Source organism: Equus caballus, chromosome 8, assembly GCF_041296265.1.
Source record: "Equus caballus isolate H_3958 breed thoroughbred chromosome 8, TB-T2T, whole genome shotgun sequence".
Classification (NCBI taxonomy): Eukaryota; Metazoa; Chordata; class Mammalia; order Perissodactyla; family Equidae; genus Equus; species Equus caballus.
This window is the reverse complement of record NC_091691.1, coordinates 26,929,735-26,953,133: the sequence shown is the minus strand read 5'-3', so window position 1 is coordinate 26,953,133 and position 23,399 is coordinate 26,929,735. Positions and strand designations below refer to the sequence as shown.

The window sequence follows — 23,399 nt, the reverse complement described above, 5'->3', positions numbered from 1 at the left end:
CCTGCCCCCGCGCCCTGTGACGGGGGAGGAGAAGCCCGCTGGGCTGAGCCTGGATCCTGTGACCTGCAGCCTGACAAGCCAAGGGACAAACAGCTCTGGCAATGACAAGAGTTGCAGCCCAGAAATCCCACCGGCTCCGAGCCACGGGGGAGCACAGGGCGAGGTCATTCTCCTCCACGTGTGGCTTCACACTGGGAAGTGCTTGCTGGCCATCTGGTCCCCAAGGACTGATGCTAAATACCAGGGACCCGGGAAGTGCCCCAACCATTTGAACCCAACGTCTCCCTGGGACCCGGCTCCGGGCTGGCGCGTCAGCACAAGCAGCTTCCTGGCCATGGGTCCAGACACGTCCTTCAGAGAACACACGAGCACACCGCACACGTATGGGCGTGCGCACGTATATGCACACGTTTATTGCATTAAACTCCTCAAAGTGCTTCCCCTAGACAGTTTTATAATCTAGAAGAAAAAGGATTCGGAAAACTATTTCACTGTGCTCAGTTTAAAAAAATACAAAAACAAAAATTCGAATTATGGGAGTTTGCCAATATGCTGCACTTTCACACAGAAACCACCTGGCTGTCGACCCTGTGACTCGATTCACGAGCACCAACACCACGATTTCCACGTGAGGGTCCCAAGAGCTCTCGGCTGGAGGGTGCAGCGAGGCCAGGGCCCCGGGCCGTGCAGCTCTGTCTCCAGAGGACCCGCGGGACCCGCTGCCGGGGAGCCGGCCGCCGCCCCAGAGCAACACTGCCCACAGGGTGGATGCGCGGCCCCTCAAACACCCACACACCAGGCTGAAGTAACAGTAAAACATTCGTTAAACCGTTCAAAGTCCACGAAGTAAAGAGATCCTATTAAAGCTTGAAACCCGCTCTGTCTCCAGAGGGAGCTTTCTGTGCGCCGGGAAGCGCTGTTTGGTTGGGGTGCGACACATGGTTCCACCAGGAACTGCGTGTGTTCCGTCCGTCACACACGCACAACAAGAGCCGCAGCTGCCAGTCCTGATGACCCGCTGTAAGAAGATGGCGTAAACTCACAGAGGGGCCCGTCTGGGCACCGTAAATGTGCAACAGCAGGTGGCCGGGCCCTGAGGGACGACGGACAGAGCCGGGGCGCCAACGTACAGGGAAGACATGGATTTGTGCAGAGTGAGGTGGAGCCCCCGGCAGGGGCTGTGGCAGTCGCTGCTCAGGAGTGTGCTCTCGCCAGAACCCGGGTCCACCCACACATCGACGGGGTGCTGGTGTGACTACATGCACACGCGACTCCAGCTCCTCTGTGAGTGCACGTGGGAGCACGTGTGCAAAGACACACTCCCCAAGCCCACCGTGCCCCACACAGCCCGCCCGGACAGACGTCCTCGCCACGCGACAGGTGGCCCTGTAGAGGAGCAGGCTTCTGGGCCATTTCTGGAACACACAAGTCCCAGGACAGGTGCGCGTGGCCGAGACGGGGGGCGGGCCAGCTCAGAAGCCCTGCAGCTCGGGGATGTTCCGGTACAGGTCCAGGGTCTCGGGGTTCGAGAAGGCCCCACGCTGCTCCACCGGCTTCCCGGCGATGATGTGCTTCACGGCCACCTCCACTTTCTTGCCGTTGAGGGTGTACTGCGGGCAAGAGGGGAGAAAACCAACGAAACAGCGGTAAGCCTGACGGGGAAAACTCCCCCAGCTCTGACCCCGGCACATCGAACCCAAAGGACGCCCCGCCGGAGCGCAGAGCCAGGACCCCCGGCCCCACTGAGCCCGGCCCACAGGCCCCGAAGGAGGCTTCCAACACAGGGGGTAAGGTGACGTCTGCCGCGCACTGGGCGACTGAAGCAAGTCCCTCCCCGAGGGTCTGTCTCCGGGATGGAGTGGGGCTGACGCCCCTGCCCAGAGACTGCAGGCGGTCAGCAGCTGACAGCACAGCTCTGCCAGCGCCTTGCCGCCGTAGTTCATTATTTATACTGAGTTTACTTCCGATGGATACTTATTTTATTACACTCCACTGCATTATAGAGACTACACTACTCTCGCAGGAGGGGGCTGCCTTCCTCCCACTCCGTCCCCCGTCTGCAACTGGAATCCAAGCTCCAGCCGGGAGCCTCACCACCCACAAACCTGTCCTGGGCCCTCGGCCAAGGGAGGGCACATCGCTGCTTCCTGCGGCCACATTCTTCCTGAATGTTCGAGCTCCCCTAAGACTTGTAGCGTGTGTTTCCCCTTTAGTCCCAATGCACTTTTGGCAGCAGTGGTGGTGTTTGGGGGCTAGGAAGCTTCTAGAACAACAAAGCCCTTTAATAAAGCTGCTGGCGCCCTGATCTCTCCTCTCACTGGCACTATTTTTTTTTTTTCTACCTGAGATGTAATTAAAATTCATTCATTTGAAAACCTGAGTCAGTGTGTGAACTAATTAAGGATCTACGTGCTGGCTTCCGAGGGACCGCCTGTCACTTTGGTGTCGCCAGCCTCTCGCGTGCTGTCTGCACTCCTCAGCTTGACACCAAAGCCCCGAGAGCGGCCCAGGGGAGCTGAAATGTGTGCCTCCCGCTAGCTGACAAATAAACACGGCGGCGTCCTAGGAGAAACCCTGCTACTGCGTCCTGTGCCGAGGGGCCGGGAGGGTGCAGGGGCCCCTGGGCTCTGCCCGGCCCCCCGAGATGAAAGCCATGCTGCCTCCTGTCAGCACAGACCAGGTGACTGACGAGACCAGGACAAAGATCAGCTGGATCGGGCGGCCGGGGCTGCCCTCGGGGCCCCTCTGCCCAGCCCCGAGTCCCAGGCTTCAGTCCGCTGAGCTGAGCAGGGCAGAGCCGACCTGGCTGCCGTCCCCCACCCCCCATCCCCGGCCTCTGACGCACGCAGCCGCCGTCAGTGAAGCGGGCATGAAAAGCTCCCCCACCCAGCCTCCCCAGTGGCCAGGAGGCCGGCTGCATGCACCACTCACTCGCTCACACTGGCTCAAGTGCCATGTCTGAGTGCCTGCTGTTTGCCAGTGGGAGGCTGGGCTCCGGGGAGAAGGGTGTGAGCGGACAGGGTCCCTGCCCACCAGACAGACAGACACGGCCCGTGCCCAGGAGTGCGGCCTGGGTCAGAGGGGAACGCCCCAACAGAGGATAGCAGCGTGGGGGCCAAGACAGGGCCAGAGGACACGGTGGCGAACAGGAAGCTCGCTGAGAGCTCCCAGAGGAAGGACACGGGGCTGAGAGCTCCCAGAGGAAGGGCACGGGGCTGAGAGCTCCCAGAGGAAGGGCACCGGGCTGAGAGCTCCCAGAGGAAGGACACCGGGCAGAGAGCACAGGCGACGGGGTGAAGGGCCGGCACAGCGTAGCTGCTCGTGTCGGGCGCCGCATGCTCAGTGCGCCCCAGGCTTCCAAAGTCAAGGGCCTCAGCTCTCGGGGCCCCCAGGAAGCTGCCTGTCCTGGAAGACTCCGTTTCCAAGTGCCCTCGCACCCGTCCTGCCTGGGCAGCATCGGAACCCGGCCTCCCTGCCGGCCAGGAGAATCTGCTCCTCTCCTCTGCCAGGACGGCGACCCTGCAGGCTTCGCACGGCCTGCATGTCTGTGTGCACACTGCTCTGTGTGCACGCGCGTGCACACGGCATGCTCCTCGGCGGACGAGTCATCCGTGTGCAGGTTAAAGCTGTGGTCCAGCCGGGCACGCCTCCTCCCCCAGAAGCTCGCGAAGCCTGAGGGGAGCGGCTCTGTGGAGACGGCCCCTAAACACGCTCATATCTTTCCGCAGGCAGAACTTAAAATCACAAGCGAGAGCAACAGCACCCCAGCGGCTCTTTCAAAAGTTAAAATTAATTTTCTCATTAATAATCTTGAGAACCACTAAAACCGCATCGGGAAAAGCCGGTCGGACGTGCATGTGGGGCCCGCCTACCCCTGAAAACCGGCGTTCTGCAGAAGTTGCTTTAAATGCAATTTGGGAAGGGTGGAAAAAAAGAGAGGACAGGAAACAGGAAGGATGGGGTTGCCAGGCAAAGCGGAAAAACTCTATAGAAAGCAGGAGCAGCTTGGGGGGGGGCGGGGCCCACAGTGCGTGGATCCTGGGGGTGACCACCCTCTGGCCACTGCTGCCAGGCGGCAGGTGACAGACCCCTGCGGCGCCGTACCGGGATGCCCTTGGTCTCCAGGATGAGGCTGGGCACGTGCCGGGCCGACAGGCCCACGCGGATGGCGCTGCGGATGCGCTTCACCAGGTCGGGCTGGAAGGCGTGGCCGGAGGCCATCAGCAGGAAGAGGAGCACCCTCTCCTCGCCGTCCTCGTTGTACTGGGGGACACACAGGCTGTCCAGCACCTCCTCGAAGGCCTCCACTGCGGAGACAGGGGGGGAGCCACACTCGCGTCAACCCCCCTCGGCCAGCGACTCCACTGCCCGTGTCCCCCCAGCCACCCTAGGAAGGACCCCACCCCGGGGGTAGTCAGAGCTGGCCCTGAGCAGGAAAGGTTGACGCTTACAGGGATCATGCCCGGGCCTTCCTTACCTAGGTACAAATTAATTTAACAATGAAAAGAAAGCAAGTGCCTGTGGTAGGGACTCCACTGCGGGGAGGAACAAAGGCTGGAATCAGATGGATCAGGACTTCTCCACCGTGGCTGCACAAACAGCCTGGACATGACTGGGATTCTGACATCCAGAGGGAGCCACCTCCCAGGGAGGCTGATTTCGTGGCCTTGCAGGGGGATTGTGAAGGCCCCAGGTGACTACTGTGCAGCCATGAGGCTCACTGTCTTTATTTGGTGTCCTGACTGGTGCTGTGTGATCTTCACCAATCATGCAACCTCTCTGTGCTTCTCTTTCTTCATCCATAAAGAGTAGACCCAATTAACCAACCTGATGGAGCTGGCGTTTCATCATGAGGACGAAACATAACAGAATGGGGATGGGCCATGTGACCATAAGAACCCCGTTCTGAGGTTTGATGAGCTACAAGCAAGGTATGTTCTGGAAAGAAGGAAAGGCTTATCATGTCTATTCTGACACCTGGAAGCAAACGGGCCAGAGTTATCCCAAAAGGTGGGGTCTTTGGAAAGCAGGCTCTGGGGCGCCCCACGGGGACAGTCCTTCCTTCCTAGCCGCCTGGAGGAGCTCTGGGGAGAAAGGGCAACGCATACCGATGTTATAGATCTCCGAGCTGCCGAAGCGCACTCCGTTGGGGTTGAGGGTGCCGTCACTGGAGAGAGAGACGAGGTCATGAACACACGGCAGCTCCTGAGGGAGGCACGTCGCAGGGGGCCCGAGGGGCAGTCACCCCCCCCCCCAGGTGACACCACCACGCCCAGTCACTGAGGCTCCTTATCCCGACCAGCCACCCCCGTCTCTTTAACCCAAAGCTAGACAGCCAGGGAGTCCCCTTTGTGTGGAAGCACCTGTCACCTCACTGCCCTCCCACCTGTCCACGTGTCCCTCCCTCACAGGTGTGGTGCGCCCCAATGCCCTCACACCCCAGGCCCGGACGAGCCATCGCTACTGTGGACGGACAATGGCCACGCCTTTGCTGCGGGCATCCCACCCCAATGCCCCCCGAACCAGCCTGTGGGGCAGAGAGATGCGGATCAGGCCCAGCCCCGGCCCCCGGGGGGCAGCTGGTATGAGAAGGGCCCCAAAGGGCGCCATCAGCTCACACTGCAGACTGAGCAGATGGAGGGGCCGGGACACAGCCGCAGTCCCTCCCCTCCCCCAACACCGCGCACAGCCGCTCACCTCCGGCCCAGCATGACGATGCCCCCGGTCTTGGGGTTGATCCTGCAGTAGTCGCCGTGCGCCCAGACACCTGCGGGGGGACAGAGGCGCTCAGTCACCCGAGGAGAAGGGGCCCTGACTGGCTGCGGGACAGACACTGCCACAGGCACGACAGCAGCAGGCCGCTGTCAGTTCAGCACGGGACTCTCATCGACAGACATGGCCGAGGCCCAGAGACAGGTGTGTGAGGGGCTGGGGGCCCAGGGGCCGGGGGCGGAAGCGAGCCGACAGCTTCTGCCCCCCCAGGAACACGCCTTCTAAGGGGGGCCGCCACACCCCCAGCTCTGACACGCGCCAGTGTCTGAGAAACACCGTCATGCAGGCCTGACAGGGGCCTCGGGAACTCACGGAGAGAGGATGAGAGGAGGACTAGTGGAGGTCAGCGGGGGCTCCGGGGAGGGCCCTCCGAAGGGAGGTGCTGGAGCGGGGCAGACCAGCGGCACGACAGGCTGGAGGCTCCCGCGCCAGCCCCAGTCACACAGGCTGAACCACAGCACCAGCCCCGCGGACAGAGAGCCAACTAGCAGGGAAAACCCAGGAGACGTGGGGGCCAGGGAGGGGAGAGACTCAGAGCTGACGCTGACACCGAGCCACACTGAGCCATCGCCACGTGGCCCACAGGCACAGCTGGGTCCTGGGCCTTCAGCGGAGGGCCTCGTCCTGGGCACAGCAGAGCCAGTACACGCAGGGGCTCAAAGCCCCAGCTTCGGACACGTCCTCACCCCACACCAGACAGTGAAGAGAAGCCACGCCTCACGAGGGGACTGTCACGAGAGCAAGTCAACCAGGCGGAGGCTCTGCCCACTGGCAGATGCGCGGCCCTTGGTCACCACACTAACGGAGGCCAAGTGGGTGTGACAATCAAGAGCACGTCCCCACAGGCTCCGCGACGACCTGGAGGTCATGAGCTACAGCAGGCAGCCTCTGAAAGAAGCCCCGAGTCCCTGCTGTGACGGGGCCTCCAGGACGGTCCCATGGGCCCCGTCTACCACAGGGTGGCCAACATGGCTTCCCAGGAACTGAGACCCTCGTCCGGTTCAGGCCGGTTGAGACCACCAGCCCATCAACTGGGCGTGAGCAGATGACCCTCTGATGTCAGGGAGCTAAAAACTCCACTTCAGATCGTGGCAATGCCACCATTTTGTGAACACACGTCCCGTGAAGAGCGAGCGAGCTGGACTCGCCTGCGCAGACCGTCAGTCACCTCCCCACGCCTCCCCTCCAGTCATCTGTCTCTGTGACCGCGGATCCAGGAGCAGGTCAACCGACCCCATCTCATCAGCAGAGTGATCAAGAATGGCCATTCACTAAATTTGCAGTTTGCAGAATCATGTAGCCAGAACACGCGCAGAAGAAGGAATGACCTGAAATGGGCACAGAACCAAAGACTCTGCTCCCCACAGAACCAAAGGACCAGGACACGACCAGAACTCATCAGAAGCAAGGGGTCCGTCACTCAGGAAGATCCCGTGTTAAAACTCCGTCCCAACTCACCATAAACGTTTAGAACCTCACCATAAACGTTTACAACGTCACCATAAATGCTTGAAGCCCACCAGTTAAAACCTGCCCCACCAGCATTTCCCCGTGCCTGCCTGTGCTCCCTAACCTTGTAAGTTTTGCCCCAAATCCAGAATCGGGGAGACAGATCTGAGGGCACACGGCCCGTCTTCCAGCAGATCCATCTCACGGAATAAAGCTGATCTCTTTCCCCGAAGGCTGACGCCGTAATTAAGCGGCTGGTTTACGCGCATCGGGCAAGAGAACCCCAGTTTTGTGCAGTAACATCTCCACACTTCAGACGGCCCCGTCCTTCACCCCATAAATGCACCTCAAGCCCTGGATCGGGGAGACAGATCTGAGAGGATGTGCCCATCCCGTTGGAGCTCAATCTCGCAAAATAAAGCTACGTTTCTTCTCCCGAAAGCTGGAGCCATAATAATTGGCTTTTTTACACACACCACGTAGGAGAACCCCATTTAGACGGTAACGCAGCAATCCAGAAAGGGAAAATACCAAATCATACCAGCTTCTGCGTCTTCACTGAGAGCATCTCTTCCTTCCCAATTCTTGAGACACTGCCCGGCTTTAAGAGCTCACCAATCGGCTCGCAACCATGAGGCGCTAGCCCCCCTCCGCCCTCACACGCGCCCACCGGCAGCTTAGGCAGTGCCCGGCAGCGGGCTTGGGGCCACAGGGCTCTGGGCACAGGGGGTGGTTAAGATGCAACTAAACCCAGATTACAGTGTCATGTGATGGCTTCAAGCTGAAATGACAAGATACTGATCAAAAACTCATTATCGCCACGCTGGCACCACGAGCTGTGAGAAGCTTCGCCTGGCTTCGGCGTGGGTAGGGGCTTCTGGAATTGGACACAGGAGGCCCAGCCCAGGGGCAGTCTGCACAGTTGTCTGTATCCCAACTGACCTGGGAATTTGGAGAAATACGCCTTCCTGTACTTGCTCCCGTTCTCGTCGTTCCAGAAGTGTGTGGGCTGGCACGGAAGTGGCTTTGTGCATACCAGCTCACCGCTCTCTCCCCACACTGCCTTTCCTGGTTGGGAGGAATCAAAAATTAACAGAGCACACACCACAGCCACACACCCTGGTTCTATCTCTCTATTTCTTTTTCTTTCTTTCTTTTTTTTGGGGGGGGGGGGGTGAGGAAGATTGGCCCTGAGCTAACATCTGTGCCAATCTTCCTCTATTTTGTATGTGGGATGCCACCACAGCATGGCTGACAAGTGCCATAGCTCTGTGCCTGGGATCTGAACCCATGAACCCAGGCCACTGAAGCAGAGTGCTCCAACTTTAACCACTAGGCCACAGGGCCAGCCCCTCTCTGTTTTAAGCTCTTACCTATTATGCAGTATTTCGGACACACACAGGCACAGAGCTGATCCACACCACCGCCCAGCACGTGAGCACTGCTGAAACCTGAGCTCATTCCTCCCCAAAGCCCTCTCCGGAACCGTAGTGTTTCATGCTTCCCGTGTGTTAACTTTTACGTCTACACGCAGCTCTGAATAACATACGCTGTCACTCTGCGTGTGGCTGGACTTTACACAGATGGTACCACCTTGCATGTGTCAGCATCGTGCTCTGCTCTTTCAGCATCACACCCCGGGGACTCAATCACAGACACACAGCACCCTCGCCATCCGCTCTCGTTGCCCGTGATTCTCCGCGGGACAACCACAGCAGTTTATTCTCCCTGGAGACGTAGTTTGTGTCGTCCCCATCTTGTTTCCTATCACAGCCCCTGCCGCTCGGAACCTTCTTGCATGTTCCACCTAGTTCCTATTTGCAGGTACTTCTCCTGGAGCAGGATGCCCAGATCACGGGGCACCCACGCAGCTCCACCTTCACTCTCAGTCCCAGACGTCCTGCCCCGAGTCACCCTTGCTCCCTCCAGGGCGGCCCGTTTCTAGCCCCGGGCACAGCACAGCCGCAGAGGCCAATGAGAGAGGGCGGGAGCGCATCCTTCCAACGACTCAGTCCTCACAGGCACTGACCCGGCAGCACCTGTTGCCCCAGCACCTGCCGCCGGCTCAGCAAGGCAGGGTCCGCATTAGAGAAATCCACCCATGGGGGCTGCTCACTTTTCACATGTCTCTCACCTCGGCTGGCTCACTTCTTCCCACGATATCCCCCAGAGAGAAGAGAGACAGACGGCTGCACGTGCATCTGAACGCTGGGGAGACCGCCTGCTTCTCTCTGCTGGGAGCGCCCCCTCCTGCCCAGGCCACGGACCGCAGCAGCAGCCAAGCCCGGGAAAGTGGTTCAGCCAGGTGGGAAGGGCACAGACAAGTGGAACCGAGAACTTTTATGCGCAAATCGCCTGGACAGCAAAAGGGAGAGGCCCTCTTCTCAGACCAAGCCCTGACTCTCAGAAAGGTCGCTAGAGATGTTTCCGTGAACACGAGGCGGGAGAGACCCTTCTGCGCTCCCTGGGCCTCCAGCCCCTAACCTGGTGCGGCCATTCCACTGTTGCCTTAACCTCTTCCTCACGCAAACGGGGTTGGCATAACCTCCCCATTTGCTCCAAGAGGTTAAAATAATGGTGGCTGTGGTGCAAACAGTTTAAGTCCATGAACTTGCACAGTGCACACACCACACGCCAGGCCCTGTTTGGTGCTGGGGACACAAACAGACTTTGCTGATTTGTAGCCAGTGGCTGCCACAGGCTACGAAGTAAAAGCTTGTCCTGAGACCAACACAGAGGCCAACCCCCAGCTCCCGCCCTGGGCTCCCGTCAAGGCCAGGGCATCAGGCCAGCGAGGGAGCGGGGTATCTCAGCAGCATCCCCAACACTTGGATGCCGGGGACACCTGCCTGCCATCCTGAGCACACAGCTCCCCACTGCTGCTCCGGTCCAATACCCACCGCTCGGGGGCAGGCTGAGGGGGCTGCGGAGCCCGCGGGAGTTAACCAGGCCGGAGGGACGTCAGCCTGCACGTGAGAGGGCTGCCCGCTCAGACACACGGTTTTGGAGAACCGGCACCGGTCACACGTCAAGCACTTTCGAGTTACCCTCACGCCCGGTCACAGGAAGAAACGCAGTACGCGAAGCCGTCACCTTCCTCACTCCACGCCTCCACGGCCATGCCCAGGTTGCGGGCCTGAATCTCCCCTTTGTACACGGGAACGGAGGAATTCTGGCCCATGAAGCAGGAGATGATGTCGGTGCCACCTGCAAGCAAGGGCAAAGGAGATTCAAAATGTGGACGACTGAGCCCAACTGCTTGTGGTTTATCAGTGAGCAACAGAGAAAGACGCCGAAGGACGAACACGTACTATTCTCTCTCCAGGAAATGCTAAAAATGCCCAGACGGCCGGAGCTTCTTTTCAGGGAGAAATGGGAGAGGGGGTTTAGAAACTGGAGCAAAGCTCCTGCGTCTGGATGATTTACTTTCTGACAAGTCTTCCTGCTGGAGGAGACTAAACCATGGCCTCTGCTGGTCACACTGGGATGCAAGACTCAGCTTCAGGGGAAGTGGAAGCTTCGCCCGATACAGCTCTGCAGGCACGGCCTCGGCCGCACGGGCACGTGCAAAGGCCCTTTGCTATAGTTTACGGGCAGTTGTTGGAAGAGCAGAACCCCTGAGGTCCACGGGTGTGAGTCTATGCGAGAGAGAAGGTGCCAGATGGGAACGACTCCTGCTTTAGGAAGGGGCTCGAAAGGCAGCCAGACCCCAAGTCCACCAAGAGGAAAGGAAGTTAACCCTCGACCCCAGACCCACCACTGCCTAAGAACTGCCCCTCACTAGAGCACCCTGGGTGGGCAGGGACCCTGTGTGACGCCCCGCGGGGTGTCCTGAGCACAGACTCACACACGCACACCAGACACAGACACACAGACACGAGTCCTCCACTAGGTGGCTCAGACCCTGGTGTCTCTGCTCCTCTTTGTACCTGTCTGTGCACCTGGAAAGGTATCTTCTTAACTTAAACAAATGCCTTCTCCTAATCATGCTCTGGGTAGATGAACTGGGGGCTGGGGGTTCAAGATCCACATAAAAGGACTCGATGCTTCCAACAACGGGGCTTAATTCTGGCCTCAGCTCTAAGATGACCTGACTTTTTCCCTCAGGCAGAGAATGGAAACGCGAGGTCCCTCCTGCCTTCTCCCAGCACCTCGAGTCCCCGGTGATGCAGAAGACAAAACCCAGAAGTTTCGGGAGGAGAAAGAGTAAAACTCGTGTCCCTGACCCCTGGTCCCTCCCCACAGAGACAAAGACCTTCTCAAACAAATATCATACAAACTCTGCTTGCTTCGGGCAATTCAAGTTTTGCACAATTCCATTGAGTAGACAGAGCAGCAGCCACAGGCAAGTCACTTGAAATTCCAACTCCCATACATAGACCCATGTGAGTGTGTATATAGATAGACATCCGTAAATTCCCCTTTTCCAATCTACATAATGACCACACTTTATAACTCTACAATCTGCTTTTTTCACTCAACATATCCACGGCCATCTGTCAATGTCAATAAATATATTTCCATCTAAATAAAAACTTTCATCACATCGCTTTTCACGGCTGTGTAAATTAAGGATGCATTATAAATTACTCAATTCCCTTCTACTGGGCATACACGTGATTTCCAGTTTTTAACTAATATAAACAATGTCACAATCATTGTCCTTATATATAGTCAATCTTTGCTATTTACAGAGTTTGTATTTGCCAATTTGCCTACTTGCTAAAATTTATTTGTAACCTCAAAATCAACCCTTGGGTGCTGCCAAAGCCGCTCGACGATGCGCACAGAGAGTGAAACACTCAAGTCGCCCGATGGGTATGTTCCCGGCCGGGGCCCAGCTGGGCGGTGCCCTGCCCTCTGGTCTCAGCTCTGGGACAGAGAAGGGCGGTGGACGGAGGTGGACAGGGCAGCCCACTTGGGCTCTGGGCCAGCTGGACGGGGGTCTGCACCCCGCCCTGCACCCACCCGGGCAGCCGGGCACCTCAGGATGGCCACTTGACACTTCTGAACCCCGTTCTCTTTTGTAAAATAAAGAAAACAGAATCTGCCAGGATGAGCCGTTTTTAGGACTGAAGCCTATGACTGCCGTGAGGTGTGCGCACATAGACACCTCCCCAGAGCGATGGCTCCGTATTCGCTAACGCAGCGTTCACAGCGACTTTAATGAACACCCCTCCCGCGAACAAGGAGCCTCGACACTTAGGGCCGGCCTGGCCGCGCCCGCATGCCCTCTGACTCGGCTGGGACCGCCCTCCCCAGCGCAGGCGCACGGAGAGGACGCGTACCTGAGATGGAGCCGAGCAGGACGCGGCTCTTGATGCACCTGTAGACGTACTCGTAGCTCTGGGCTTTCAGCGGGGAGCCGGTGGACAGGATCGTGTGCAGCGTCTGCAGACTGTGACTCTCCGCTAGGGCCAAGAATCAGGGAGAGGTCAGAGCTCAGCCGGGCGCCCGCAGCCCGGCGTGCGCGCAGGGACAGGAGCACAGCGGCCCTGGCCGCCCTGCTGGGAACAGGGCGCGGGCTCTGAGACGCCCACTCACCCGGCTTCAAGTTCTTCTCTTCGAGCACAGACAGCCACTTGGCACCCGTTCCGAGGATGGTGATGCTAAGGGTGCAGGAGGGAAGGAAAACAGCAGAAATTCTTCACGGCTCTTGCTCATTCCACACACTAAAGCTTTCTAAAATCAGTGCCTCATTTCTGACCGGTTTGCAAAACCCAAGACACGTCATTTTTCTGGGCTGATTAATAGTTAATATTTAGTTGAAAGCAAGTCACAACACCTGTGTTTGCTCTGTAACAGCAGTGACAGGCCTTCGCAGCAGCTCCAAGGCGCAGGGGACCTGGCTCCCTCTAACATTTAAAACAATCGTTCGCACATAAACCCAAGATGTCCCCAACTGCACAATATTTCCTCTGGGGACCAGTGGGGGCCACAAAATCGGAGCCTCGATTCCAACCTCACACGTCCATCCTCCAACAAAGTGGGGAGGGCTCCAGGCCTTTCATGAGAACAGGTGCCACACCTGGAATTCTCGACCCATTGCCTTTTCTTAGGTAAGCTCCTAGTTTAACGAAACTTAGAAAATCACAGCTCATCTCTTTTCCAGCGCTTTCCGAGAACCTACTGTCCTCGATGCTCGCGTCTGCGCTCGGAGGGCGACACGTTAGGCTGGGTGTCAATCAGCACGTTTCTGATGGGAGAGCGTGGTCAGTATCGATTCCCCTCCTCGCTGCTCCTGCAGCAACACAGCCCCTGGAGTGCAAACTCTCTTTTCCCCTAAAGAACGGTTCTCTCGGGGCCCAAAGGAGGCTACAAAATCAAGGCCCGTCCTCGTCCCTCTGGGCAGCAAGGCCTCATCCATTCTGGGGAGATGGCCACACATGGATGCTGAGAGGCAGACACAAGACATCAGTGATTCGGGGCTACTGGGCTGGGAGGGGCCAAAGCGGCAGCAGGGTGGGGCCCCTCAGAGCTGCTGCCTGTCATAGCTCCTGCCCGCCTGGACCACCATGCCCCGACGAAAACCTCAGGCACCTCCCAGGTCGCTGCACTCCAGAGGGCTGTTTCCAGAGGGGGAGGTTGTGGGAAGCAGGAAATGGACCCGCTCCTCCCACGGCCCCCCATGCGTATTTCACGAAGTCAGGTAGCCTGATTAATAATTTCAGGTCACCTCCAAGGATTAAGGGGTCACCCTTTGGGAATATCTGCATCTTAAAAGAAGACTAGGGAGCCCGTCACCCTGTGATGGCGGAACGCCCGGCCTGGACGGCCATGACCGCCCCCGGCCACAGGCACAGGGATCTCCAATCACCAACCACATCAACACAACACGTGGGTTTTATTCTGCTCGCTCCCCACCTCCCTCCCCCAAATCGATGGCTCTCTGTGGTTCTAACTAGCGCTCGAGTCACACGTGTAAGTCTGCAGCTGACAACAGATAAAGACCAGAAGGTGCTGGGCCCGAGGCCCAGCCCACGGTCTGGAGAACTGACAAGGTCTCCCCGTCTGTCTCCAGTGCTTGCATGAGATAATTTTAAAAGCACTTAGTCCTCACCGTGCGGGAGCCTGTCTGGGCGCTCGGTGCTGCGGATCGTGAGCAGAACCGTTGGGATGACCACAGGGAGAACGAGCAGCTGCCCAGCTCTCGGCGTCAGACCCCACGCCCCTCGCCAGAGCCCGGAGGAGCCGTGTACGGACAGCTCACAGACAGCTCCGCCTCGGCCACCTCTCGCACGTGGAAGGCTCCATCAGCCTAAGACCCATCTCCCTGCGTCTGCCCTGGGCCCACAATTCATTCTCCACGCGGGAGCGAGGCTGAGCCCTTACAAACGTGAGCCAGATCAGGTAGCTCCGCTCACTCCAACGTTCCAACGGTGTCCCGTTTCACGCAGAAAAACCCCCTCTGAGAACACGCTCTCCCCCACCCCCACCAGGCTCCCTCGGCCCCCTCCCCGGCCCCCCGACTCTTCACATTCACGCCACAAGGGTCTCCTTCCAGCTTCCCCAGCACACCAATCTCAGTCCCCCTCAGGGCCTCGGCCCCTGCTGCTCCCTCTGCCTGGAACACGTGTCCCCCAGTCCTAAACGTCCAGGCCCCAGCCCCAATGCCGTCACCTCCCAGGACCCTCCCCGACCCCAGGTCTACGACACACTGATAGCAGCCTGAGCTCACCTTCTCTCTCTTCTCCTTGCCTCCCCCCTTAGAGTGCCAGCCCCACGAGGACAGCGACCTGCTCCATCACGGTCCTGCTGTGTGTACCCCAGGGCCCAGCAGGGTGCTTGGCGCAGAGCAGACCCCCAAACCCGTGAAGGGTGTGCAAACGATGTGGCAAATGTTGGCCCAACGAGTCCACTCTGACAGATGAGCTCGCTCGCCCATCACGATGCTCCATCCGGAACTACCTTACAGTAAGCCCCCTAGGAGACAGGACACGGGGCCACTCGGGCGACCGTGACACCTGCCCAGTTACCAGCAAAACCCGGACAGAAGGCCCCAGCGTTGTGGCCCTGACCCTGACCGGAACGCCCCCCTGGTCAAACGAATAAGTTCGTCTTTTAAAAGAATCTTGTTCGTGCCGACAAAATCAACAGTTATCCAATCTGCTAATAGGCCTGTGAGCTGACAGGATACCCATCAAGGGAGATTCCCCTCCTAAGCTCATCGACATTATACAAACATCGGCGGCACCAAAGCAGAGCTGAGCAGACTCTGCCTGCCCTGCGCATCCCAGGAGTCGCCCCCCCCCGCCACAAACCAGCAGGGGCTTCTGTGCCCACGTTTAACTGTGTTTTATTTAGTTTTCAGGAGACGGGCAAGGCTAAGCTGAAGGCATCCTGCCCTCCGACCCGCCCACTCCTGTAACCACGCTGGTGGTCGGAGCAGACACAGAGGCCCGGGTCCTCCCGTGCCCTCACCCCGGCCCTGCCAGGCTGGGAAGCTGCACCCACAGCCTTGCTGAAGCCGAGGAGGGTGGCCGGGCAGAGGGGTCCTGCGGACGCCCAGGCTACGGCTCAGGCAGCATCTGATCACAGGCCGACCCGGCCGCTGGAAGGCAGGTGCTCAGATCCAGAGCACAGAGCTGTGAACACACTCACACAGGCACACACATACACTCATACACACACACTCACCACCCATGTGTGCACACACACACTCTCATACACCCATTACACCCATGCACATGCACACATGCTCATTCATTTTCACTCACATGCATATATGCTCACACTTGCTCATATACACACATTTTCTTATACTCGTGCACACATACACACTGATGTACACACACATACTCTCACCCACACACATACACACACTCACACACAAAGCTGGCTTTTGCTGTGACCCTTCGTCCAACTTCATTACCTCTAAGCCCCAGTGATGTACATTTTCCTCTCCCTTCCTCTTCCTGTAACACACACACACGCCCCAAAAGTGTCACCAGGAGCCCAGCCTGCAGGTATTATGGGTAAGGATCTTAAAGCCATCTAAGTTCCCAGGGATCCCATTAACCTTTCGCTGGAAACAGCCTCATTAGGAAATAACCTAATGGCCTGGGTAATATTTACATCCTCATTAACATTGTGAGCCAAACGTCAGGATGTAAATATTACCCAGGCCAGGCAAGTTACATTTCAAATATTAACGGCCAAGGGTTTAAAAACGTTAGCGGCTTCCTTCTGTTTCCCTACTGTGAACGGATCCAAACTTAAAGTAACCAGAATGATTCAGAGGGTGGCTGACTCGGCCCAGAGCTCTGCCGGCCTCCACACCCTCATTCCTGGAAACACGATCATCAAGCCAGCGGCGACCACGAACCGTGGCAGCGAGAACAATTATGCACCAGTTACGGTTAACTCATCAGCAGAGAACGTGCCCGTGAACAGGCTCTGCCGACAGTTTCCAACAGAGCCGAGGAGGAGGGGACGGGGAGGACAGGGCCCTTCTCCCTCCCCACTTTCTCAACGCCCCCTGGTAACTGGCTTCCGACCCCACCTGTCACCCAACCACGGGCCGGGCTGTTGGCGGGAATGTGGGAGGTGGAGACGCCCTCTGCAGCACTGGCAGGAGGCATTGGGGAGCACACCTGTGACGGGCTCCAGAGACTCCAGGAGACGGCCGGCCAGCGCTGGGGGACAGCCAGCGACAAGCAGAGCTCTCTTCACCATCGGGCTCAGAGAAAGACGGGCTCTACGAACGCCCCCATAACAGACTCTGCACCGACCCTCTGTGAGGCTGCCCACGCGTCCCGGGAACAGGTCTGCCCGTCCAGCCTGGGTCACACTCTCTCACCCTCGAGGCGAGGAGCCCTGGGCCAAGCAGCGCTCTCCCGGCCCTAGGCGTCCTCTTCGGAGCCTCTCCGGCAGCTCTTAGGTTCCGAGTGACAGAGCTAAGACCACATTCCCACCCCCGGTGCCCGGATGCCTGAGGGCTCACGGCTGGGCCTCCTCCACACGGAAGAGCCCCATCTCCTTGATCGGTCCCTGCCGGGGCACCCACCCCTTCCCACCCCCCTTGACACCTTCAACTGCTTCTGGCACCTCCACGCCCTCCCACAGGCCCCTCAAGAGGGAGACATCCAGAATGGCAAAGCACTGGGAGACGGCACCCAGATCCCACACGAGGGGACGGTGGCGCAGCTCTGCGGCCATGCTCGCTGCCCAGGAACCTACCCGATCCTGTCCACCAGGTCCCAGAGCACGTTGGGCGTGGGCACCAGCGGGGAGCCGTCGTACAGGACCAGGGCCGCCCCCGTGGCAAGAGCGGACACCGTCCAGTTCCACATCATCCAGCCGACCTGGAACAGACAGAAGGAGCGCGGTGTCAACCAAGCGCTGGGCCAGCTCCCATCACCTGTCACTCAGCCTCTCGTGTCCCTGGAGAACCACCTAAAACTGAGCCCCACGTTGGCGAGAACTGCCCGTTTCCAACACGTGGTGCTCTGCCCCACCAATTCCACGTCAAGAGTCTCCAGTACACATATGCTCACGCGTGTGCACTAAGACGTGTCAAAGACTTGACTGCGGCCCGGCTGGTGACGGGAGACTGAAAGGCACGGAGACGCCCGTCGACACAGGAACAGTGCCACATAGTCTGGACACAGACTCCGCATCAGTGAACCCACAGCAAATGTTCAGGATGGCACCCGGCTCATGAGTTAGCCCCTATGCAGCCACAGGAAAGAATGAGGTCTGGGCTGATGTGGAACTGTCTGGAAGACAAACTTGAGGGGCAAGACAAGCCCAGCAGAGGGGGCACGGCCTAACCCCACTGGGATACAGAAAAGGGCGGATGGGTGAAAACACACACACACTCGAGACCAGTAAAGGCGGCAACACGTCCGCAGGTGCACACAGAACACGCACGAGAAGGACTGAGGTGGCTGCCTCTGGGCCCTGGAAGACGCCGACCTCTCGCTGTGTCCCCACATGGCTGGACAAACGCAAGCAGAGCTTTGTTTAAAAGTCTTTTAAAAGGCCAAAAGGCGCTCACGGCCCCACTGACAACGGCAGTCCCACACAGGCAGGGAGAATCTGTCGGGGGTTCTGGAGCTAAACAAATATAAGGAGAGTGCCAGGGAGCAGGGGGAAGTTCCAGCAGGCAGCTCGGCCGGAGGGCAGAGGGACCAGCCTGCCCCCACCCGCTCAGCAAGGGGGCCAGGAGGCCCCACTGCAAGACTGGAGCCTGGAGCGGACGGTCACCGGGTGTCCCGGCCTTGCCCCAGGTCAGAATCCCGCCAATGGGGACCGGGCGGCCACGTGAGGAGGCACCCCAAGCAGTCCTCAGGTTGGGGACTCCAGTGGGAAAGCTCCAGACAAGAGTGCATGGGGCACAACCAGTAAAGTCTGGTGGGGACGGCAAATGATGCAGCAAAGGGCAGAGGAACCACACGAAACTCTCTGGGTCGTTGAGCTGCTTTGTTAAGAGGTTTTAACGTCCTACAGTGAGTTTTTTTCATTAAGGAATTACTCCTAACAGAGGAACCCAGGCTGGGCGCCCCAAACAGGACTGCACCCGGCTGCCTCAATGTGTAGCTGTCAGAGTCGGTCAGCAAGTGGCACCCCATGGGCCTGGCTTGGGAGGGATGGGGGCCCCACAGCCACCGCCACCCGAGGCTGCAGTCGGCACCAGGCTTGCTCGATGGAAAACGCCAACTGCCCAATCCTTCCCGGGCAGGATGCCTCCGGAAAAGAGAGACGCCTTCATGGAAACTGCTCCCGAGTTTTCAGTCCTTCCATTGTGTCCGTGCCCTCGAAGCAAAACCTGTCACTGTAAGTGGCCACGTCCCAGACAGGCAGCCGACTTGGCCATCAGCGCCGCTGCTGGGCTTTTGAATCCAAAGCGAGACTTGGCGGACACTGCGGGCCGCGGTTCTGCAGGAAAGGGCTCCGGCCTGGCGGTGCCCGGGACCACCGTCCTGCACATGGGCAGTGGGTGCAGGGTCTGGGAGAACCCTGCAGCTGGAAGAAACCCAAGTCACTGCCTAAGCCCCCAGTCTACAGCTGGGAGCACAGAGAGATGCAGCAACCCACCCCTGGTCACACGGCCAGAGCACTCTCAGGCTCCAGTCCTGTCTGCTTGGTCCCGGGGTCTGTCCCAGGGGCACAGCCAGGGCCGGGGCATGAGCCTCACAGGATGGGGACACACCTCCAGCATCCTGTTCCCTTAAAAACTCCGTGCGGAATCGTCATCCAGGGAGCGGAACCTCCTGATATTTGCGGTCTCGGAAAAAGCCGATTCTGAGTTTTTTTCCCTTGGGTGGAGACCCCACGTCCTTCAACTTGTCCTAAGCTCTCATCTTTCAGCATCGGCAACGTTAGGAACATCTCCAACCCCTGGAACCCAGGCTTTGGTCTGAGGACACGTATTCCCCACTAAATGTGTCACTGCGCTGGAGGCTGGACCCCCCACCCTGTTCTACCATCCGTCCCAGTGACGTCGGACACAGAGGGGACTCGTGGTCATCAGCTTCTGCTACGTCTGTCTGCATTCCTTGGCCACCTGAGACCCCTTCCTTACGTGGGGGATGCTCCAGCCTTCGCAGGATTCTGAGACACACACTTCAGGGAGAAGCTGAGGGTCAGACGTCTGCCTGCCAGCTTCAGGGGGCCGGGCAGAGGCGCAGGCTCAGGGGAGCAGGGGCCGCACGCTGCTCTCCGGGCCTGGGTCTCCCTGTGGGGGCGGCTCTGGTCTCCCTGGGCAGCCTCCCTCTGGCCCCCGCTGGTCTCCTTGCCTGGATCCCCAGCTGCTGCAGTAACTGAGCAGCTCATGCATTTCCTGTCACTGCTGTTGTGAGAAACTGCCACAAACTTCGTGGCCTAAAACAACACAAATTTATAATCTGAAAGTTCTGGGGGTCAGAAGTCCCAGATCGAGGTGTCAGCGGGCTGCGTTCCTTCTGGAGGCTCACGGGGGGCAGCTCTTTGCCTTTTCCAGCTTCTAGAGGCCGCCTGCATTCCTTGGCTCATGGCCCCATGTCGCTCCGACTTCTGCTTCTGTCGTTACAGCTCCTCTGACTCTGAGCCTCCTGCCTCCTCTTATAAGGGCCCGTGACCGCACTGGGCCACCTGGATAACCCAGCGCCATCTCCGCACCTCAAGACCCTTAACTGAACCACACCGGCAAAGCCACGTAAGGTCATGATTCACAGCTCTGGGAATTAGGACATGGACATCTTTGGGGACCATTATTCTGCCTCCCACACCACCCAACGGCCTTCCAATAAACCACTCTTCTGTTGGCATCGGTCAGAGTCACTTTCCGCTGTGCAGCTAAGACCTGACGATCCTCCCGCCATCTTGGGTGGCTCCTGTCCTGCTGGCTGAATGGCAGATCTCAGCCACGAGCCTCGGGGCTCAGAGACCGAATCACTAGGCAGTCTCCTTGGTCTCTAGAGTTCCCCAGTGCACTGCGTCTCCCAGAGGCAACCGGGGTCCGCGGGGAGTACAGGCCAAATCAAGGAGCGAGGATGCGGGCCCGAGACTCCAGTGGGCAGCGGGACAGGGGGAGGCAGGGCCGGAGTGAGGGCTGAGGGATAGGACCATCGGCAGGAGCCGCTGCGCATGCACAGCCTGGGGCCTCCTGTGCTTCCTGCTATTAACACATGCGACCGGGGAGAGGCGGGAAGACAGAGCAGAGAGGCCCAAAGCCTGGGGACCCGGAGGGAGCAAAGTGACCAGGGAGGGACACATGCCCGGGGCGGGGGGGCCGCCACCCAGCACACCCCCTCCCTTCACACCTCGGGACCCACTCACCGTGGTGTAATACAAGATGATGTCGCTGCTGGTCGTGTTGCCATGAAGAATGTGCTCCTTCAGGTGCTGGAGGAGGGTGCCCTGGGGAGAGGCGAGAGACGGTGAGCCAGCGGCCTCCTCCGCAGGCACCTGTACCAGGCACAAAAGGCACAGACGCTCTGCCCGGGGGAGGCAAAGTAAATCTCCCTTTCCTTTCCAGAGGAAGCAGATTTTTGAGCATCGTCACCTGGATGAGCAATGCTCCTGCCACCTGATCCCTGAGAGTCACTGAGGACCCGAGGGGAAGCCTCTGACAGCTCCTGCCGGCTGGCGAGCTCTGGGCTTCAGAGAGCTCGGGAGCACCAGGGGACCCCCAACCTCAGGCGAAGGGGAGTGAAGCCTGTCGACAGGGAGTCACAGCTAAAGATAAGGGCGAAGATCGGGGGCTCGGTGCAACAACAGGGTCTCCAGAACAGGGCGCCAGCTCGGGGCAGACGGGGAAGGCAGAGGGCCGAGCAAGACTGTCACAGGGACTCAGGGCCACTGCTGCATCTGCAGCTCTGCGGGCCTCGGGGCAGAGCTCAGGGACGCCTCAGCCAAGGGGCGGCACGAGACCCTGCTTTCAGCTCAAACAAACGCCTAGGCAGACCCCCACCCTCCTACCCCTACACACCGTGTATTATTTTTTAATTCTAATGTTTAATGGGCAGTCTATTCACGTGGTCCAAAACTCTAAAGCACATACCATGAAAAGCCTGCACTCTCTCTGCCCCACACCAGTTCCCCCAAGGCTCCCAGTGACTCAGTTTCCTGCGTCTCTTGCCCGGGTGGGTCCTTGCCTATCAGCATCTATTGATTTATGCTGGTTTTCTATCTGGACGTGTCGTCCTGCACTTCGCTGTTCCCACTTACCAGACCTTGGAGCTCTTCATCAGGACCCAGAGGCTTGCTCACGGTTTCTTGACAGCTAGCTGCATAGTATTTTCCAGGGCCCAGACTCACTCAGTCCAAACAATTCTCTGTCTGTCTGTGGCTGACAGCGGGCCAGGGACAGGAAGCTCCCCATCACTGAGCACGATCCAGAAAGCAGCACAAGGGGCTCTACACCAGCCACATAATCACTCTCTGCCTCAGTTTCCCTTCTTTACAATGCATCTCACACACGATCCTTGAAGGATGCTGCCCTTCCGAGGCACAACAGACCAGACCACTGCATTTGGCCTCGTCTGCAGATGACAGCACCTGGCTGAGGGCACCGGTGGCCCTGTTTGTTTAGGGACGATGCAGGCTGAAGCAAGGACCCAGCCTTTACGACCCTCCGGGTAAACGAGAGAAACAAAACAAGCCAATAGGAGAAGATAATCCCTTTAAAAGCTCAACAGAAACAATTCTACCCAACAAACTCTCTAATCGAAGAGCCAGAACTCCTATTCCAGAGTCTGTCCCAAAAGGCCCACCACCACCAGGCAGGGAGAGGCCACCCCTGTGACAGGCCACGCCCAGGCCTGCGGAAGGCAGTGGGGGGCTACGGGGAGGGACAGGCCCCTTCTGAGGGCTCCCTTGGGTCACCTCCAGCCTCCAGGAGCTGCGTCTCCAGTGGGTTTATCAAGAGGGCATCGGGGGTCAGGGACGGCCTCCCCCCACCCAGGGCAGGCACGGGCTCCCATGGAAAGTCCCACGACACACACTGTTCTCACTCGGGGTGAGACGATTTGGGGACGACAAACGTTTCAGGAACACTCTCAGTGAAACTAAATGTTCACACGGCAAATCCACTGCAAGGACTGGGGGCTCCCCGATGACACAAACCTGGGACAATGCCCCTCCCCCTGTCCTTTGTGTGTGCGTGTGAGGAAGACCAGCCCTGAGCTAACATCTGTGCCAGTCCTCCTCTATTCTTCTGTATGTGGGCCACCTCCACAGCGTGGCTGGTGAGTGGAGTAGGTCCAAACTCGGGATCCGAACCCAGGCCGCCAAAGCGGAGGACGTGGAACTTTAACAACTCGGCCATGGGGCCTGGCCCCATTGTCTTTTTTCCTTAAAATCAGCATTTAATTTAAATCTGCTTCTTCACCTATAGGATCTGCTCCAGCGCGGCCTGTTTGTAGCCCACGTCTGTTCATCTGTCCATCATCCTCAGCCTCTGCAGGAGCTTCGCTTCTCCCTCAGGGATCTCTCGGTACGAATCTGAACAACTCACATGAGTTGTTCCCTTAATTTTCCAGTGTTTATGGCCGCATCTCAGGGTAAGGAAGTGGGAGCAGCTTTCATGGGTCTCAAGCAAGATCAGCAATAAAGGAGGAGGGAAGCTGCTTTCTTAGAGATTTCAGACTCAGAAAATGCAAACCAGCCAACAGCAAACCAGGCACACAGCCTCCCCACCCCTGATAAACCGGGGGGACCGCGGCAGGCCCATCGCTGTGGCCCTTCACGGTAAC

At 58.6% G+C, this 23,399-nt stretch overlaps 1 protein-coding gene across 3 annotated transcripts in view; it reads right to left on the bottom strand.

Annotated features, from left to right (window-relative positions):
* Positions 1-382: 382 nt before the first annotated feature.
* The window catches only part of AACS (acetoacetyl-CoA synthetase), a 59,809-nt gene continuing 36,792 nt past the window's right edge, over positions 383-23,399 (bottom strand). The window contains exons 9-18 of one of the 3 annotated variants that reach the window (XM_023647322.2): positions 20,983-21,063; positions 17,401-17,525; positions 12,766-12,830; positions 12,510-12,632; positions 10,315-10,428; positions 8,164-8,289; positions 5,698-5,767; positions 5,109-5,167; positions 4,105-4,307; positions 383-1,610 (exon numbers count right to left, since the gene is read on the bottom strand). In XM_023647322.2, the coding sequence (XP_023503090.1) occupies positions 1,473-1,610; positions 4,105-4,307; positions 5,109-5,167; positions 5,698-5,767; positions 8,164-8,289; positions 10,315-10,428; positions 12,510-12,632; positions 12,766-12,830; positions 17,401-17,525; positions 20,983-21,063 (1,104 nt within the window). In that variant the 3' untranslated portion in view covers positions 383-1,472. The remainder of the gene's footprint in view (positions 1,611-4,104; positions 4,308-5,108; positions 5,168-5,697; positions 5,768-8,163; positions 8,290-10,314; positions 10,429-12,509; positions 12,633-12,765; positions 12,831-17,400; positions 17,526-20,982; positions 21,064-23,399) is intronic. The other 2 variants (XM_023647323.2, XM_070275516.1) reach the window with 2 other exon arrangements.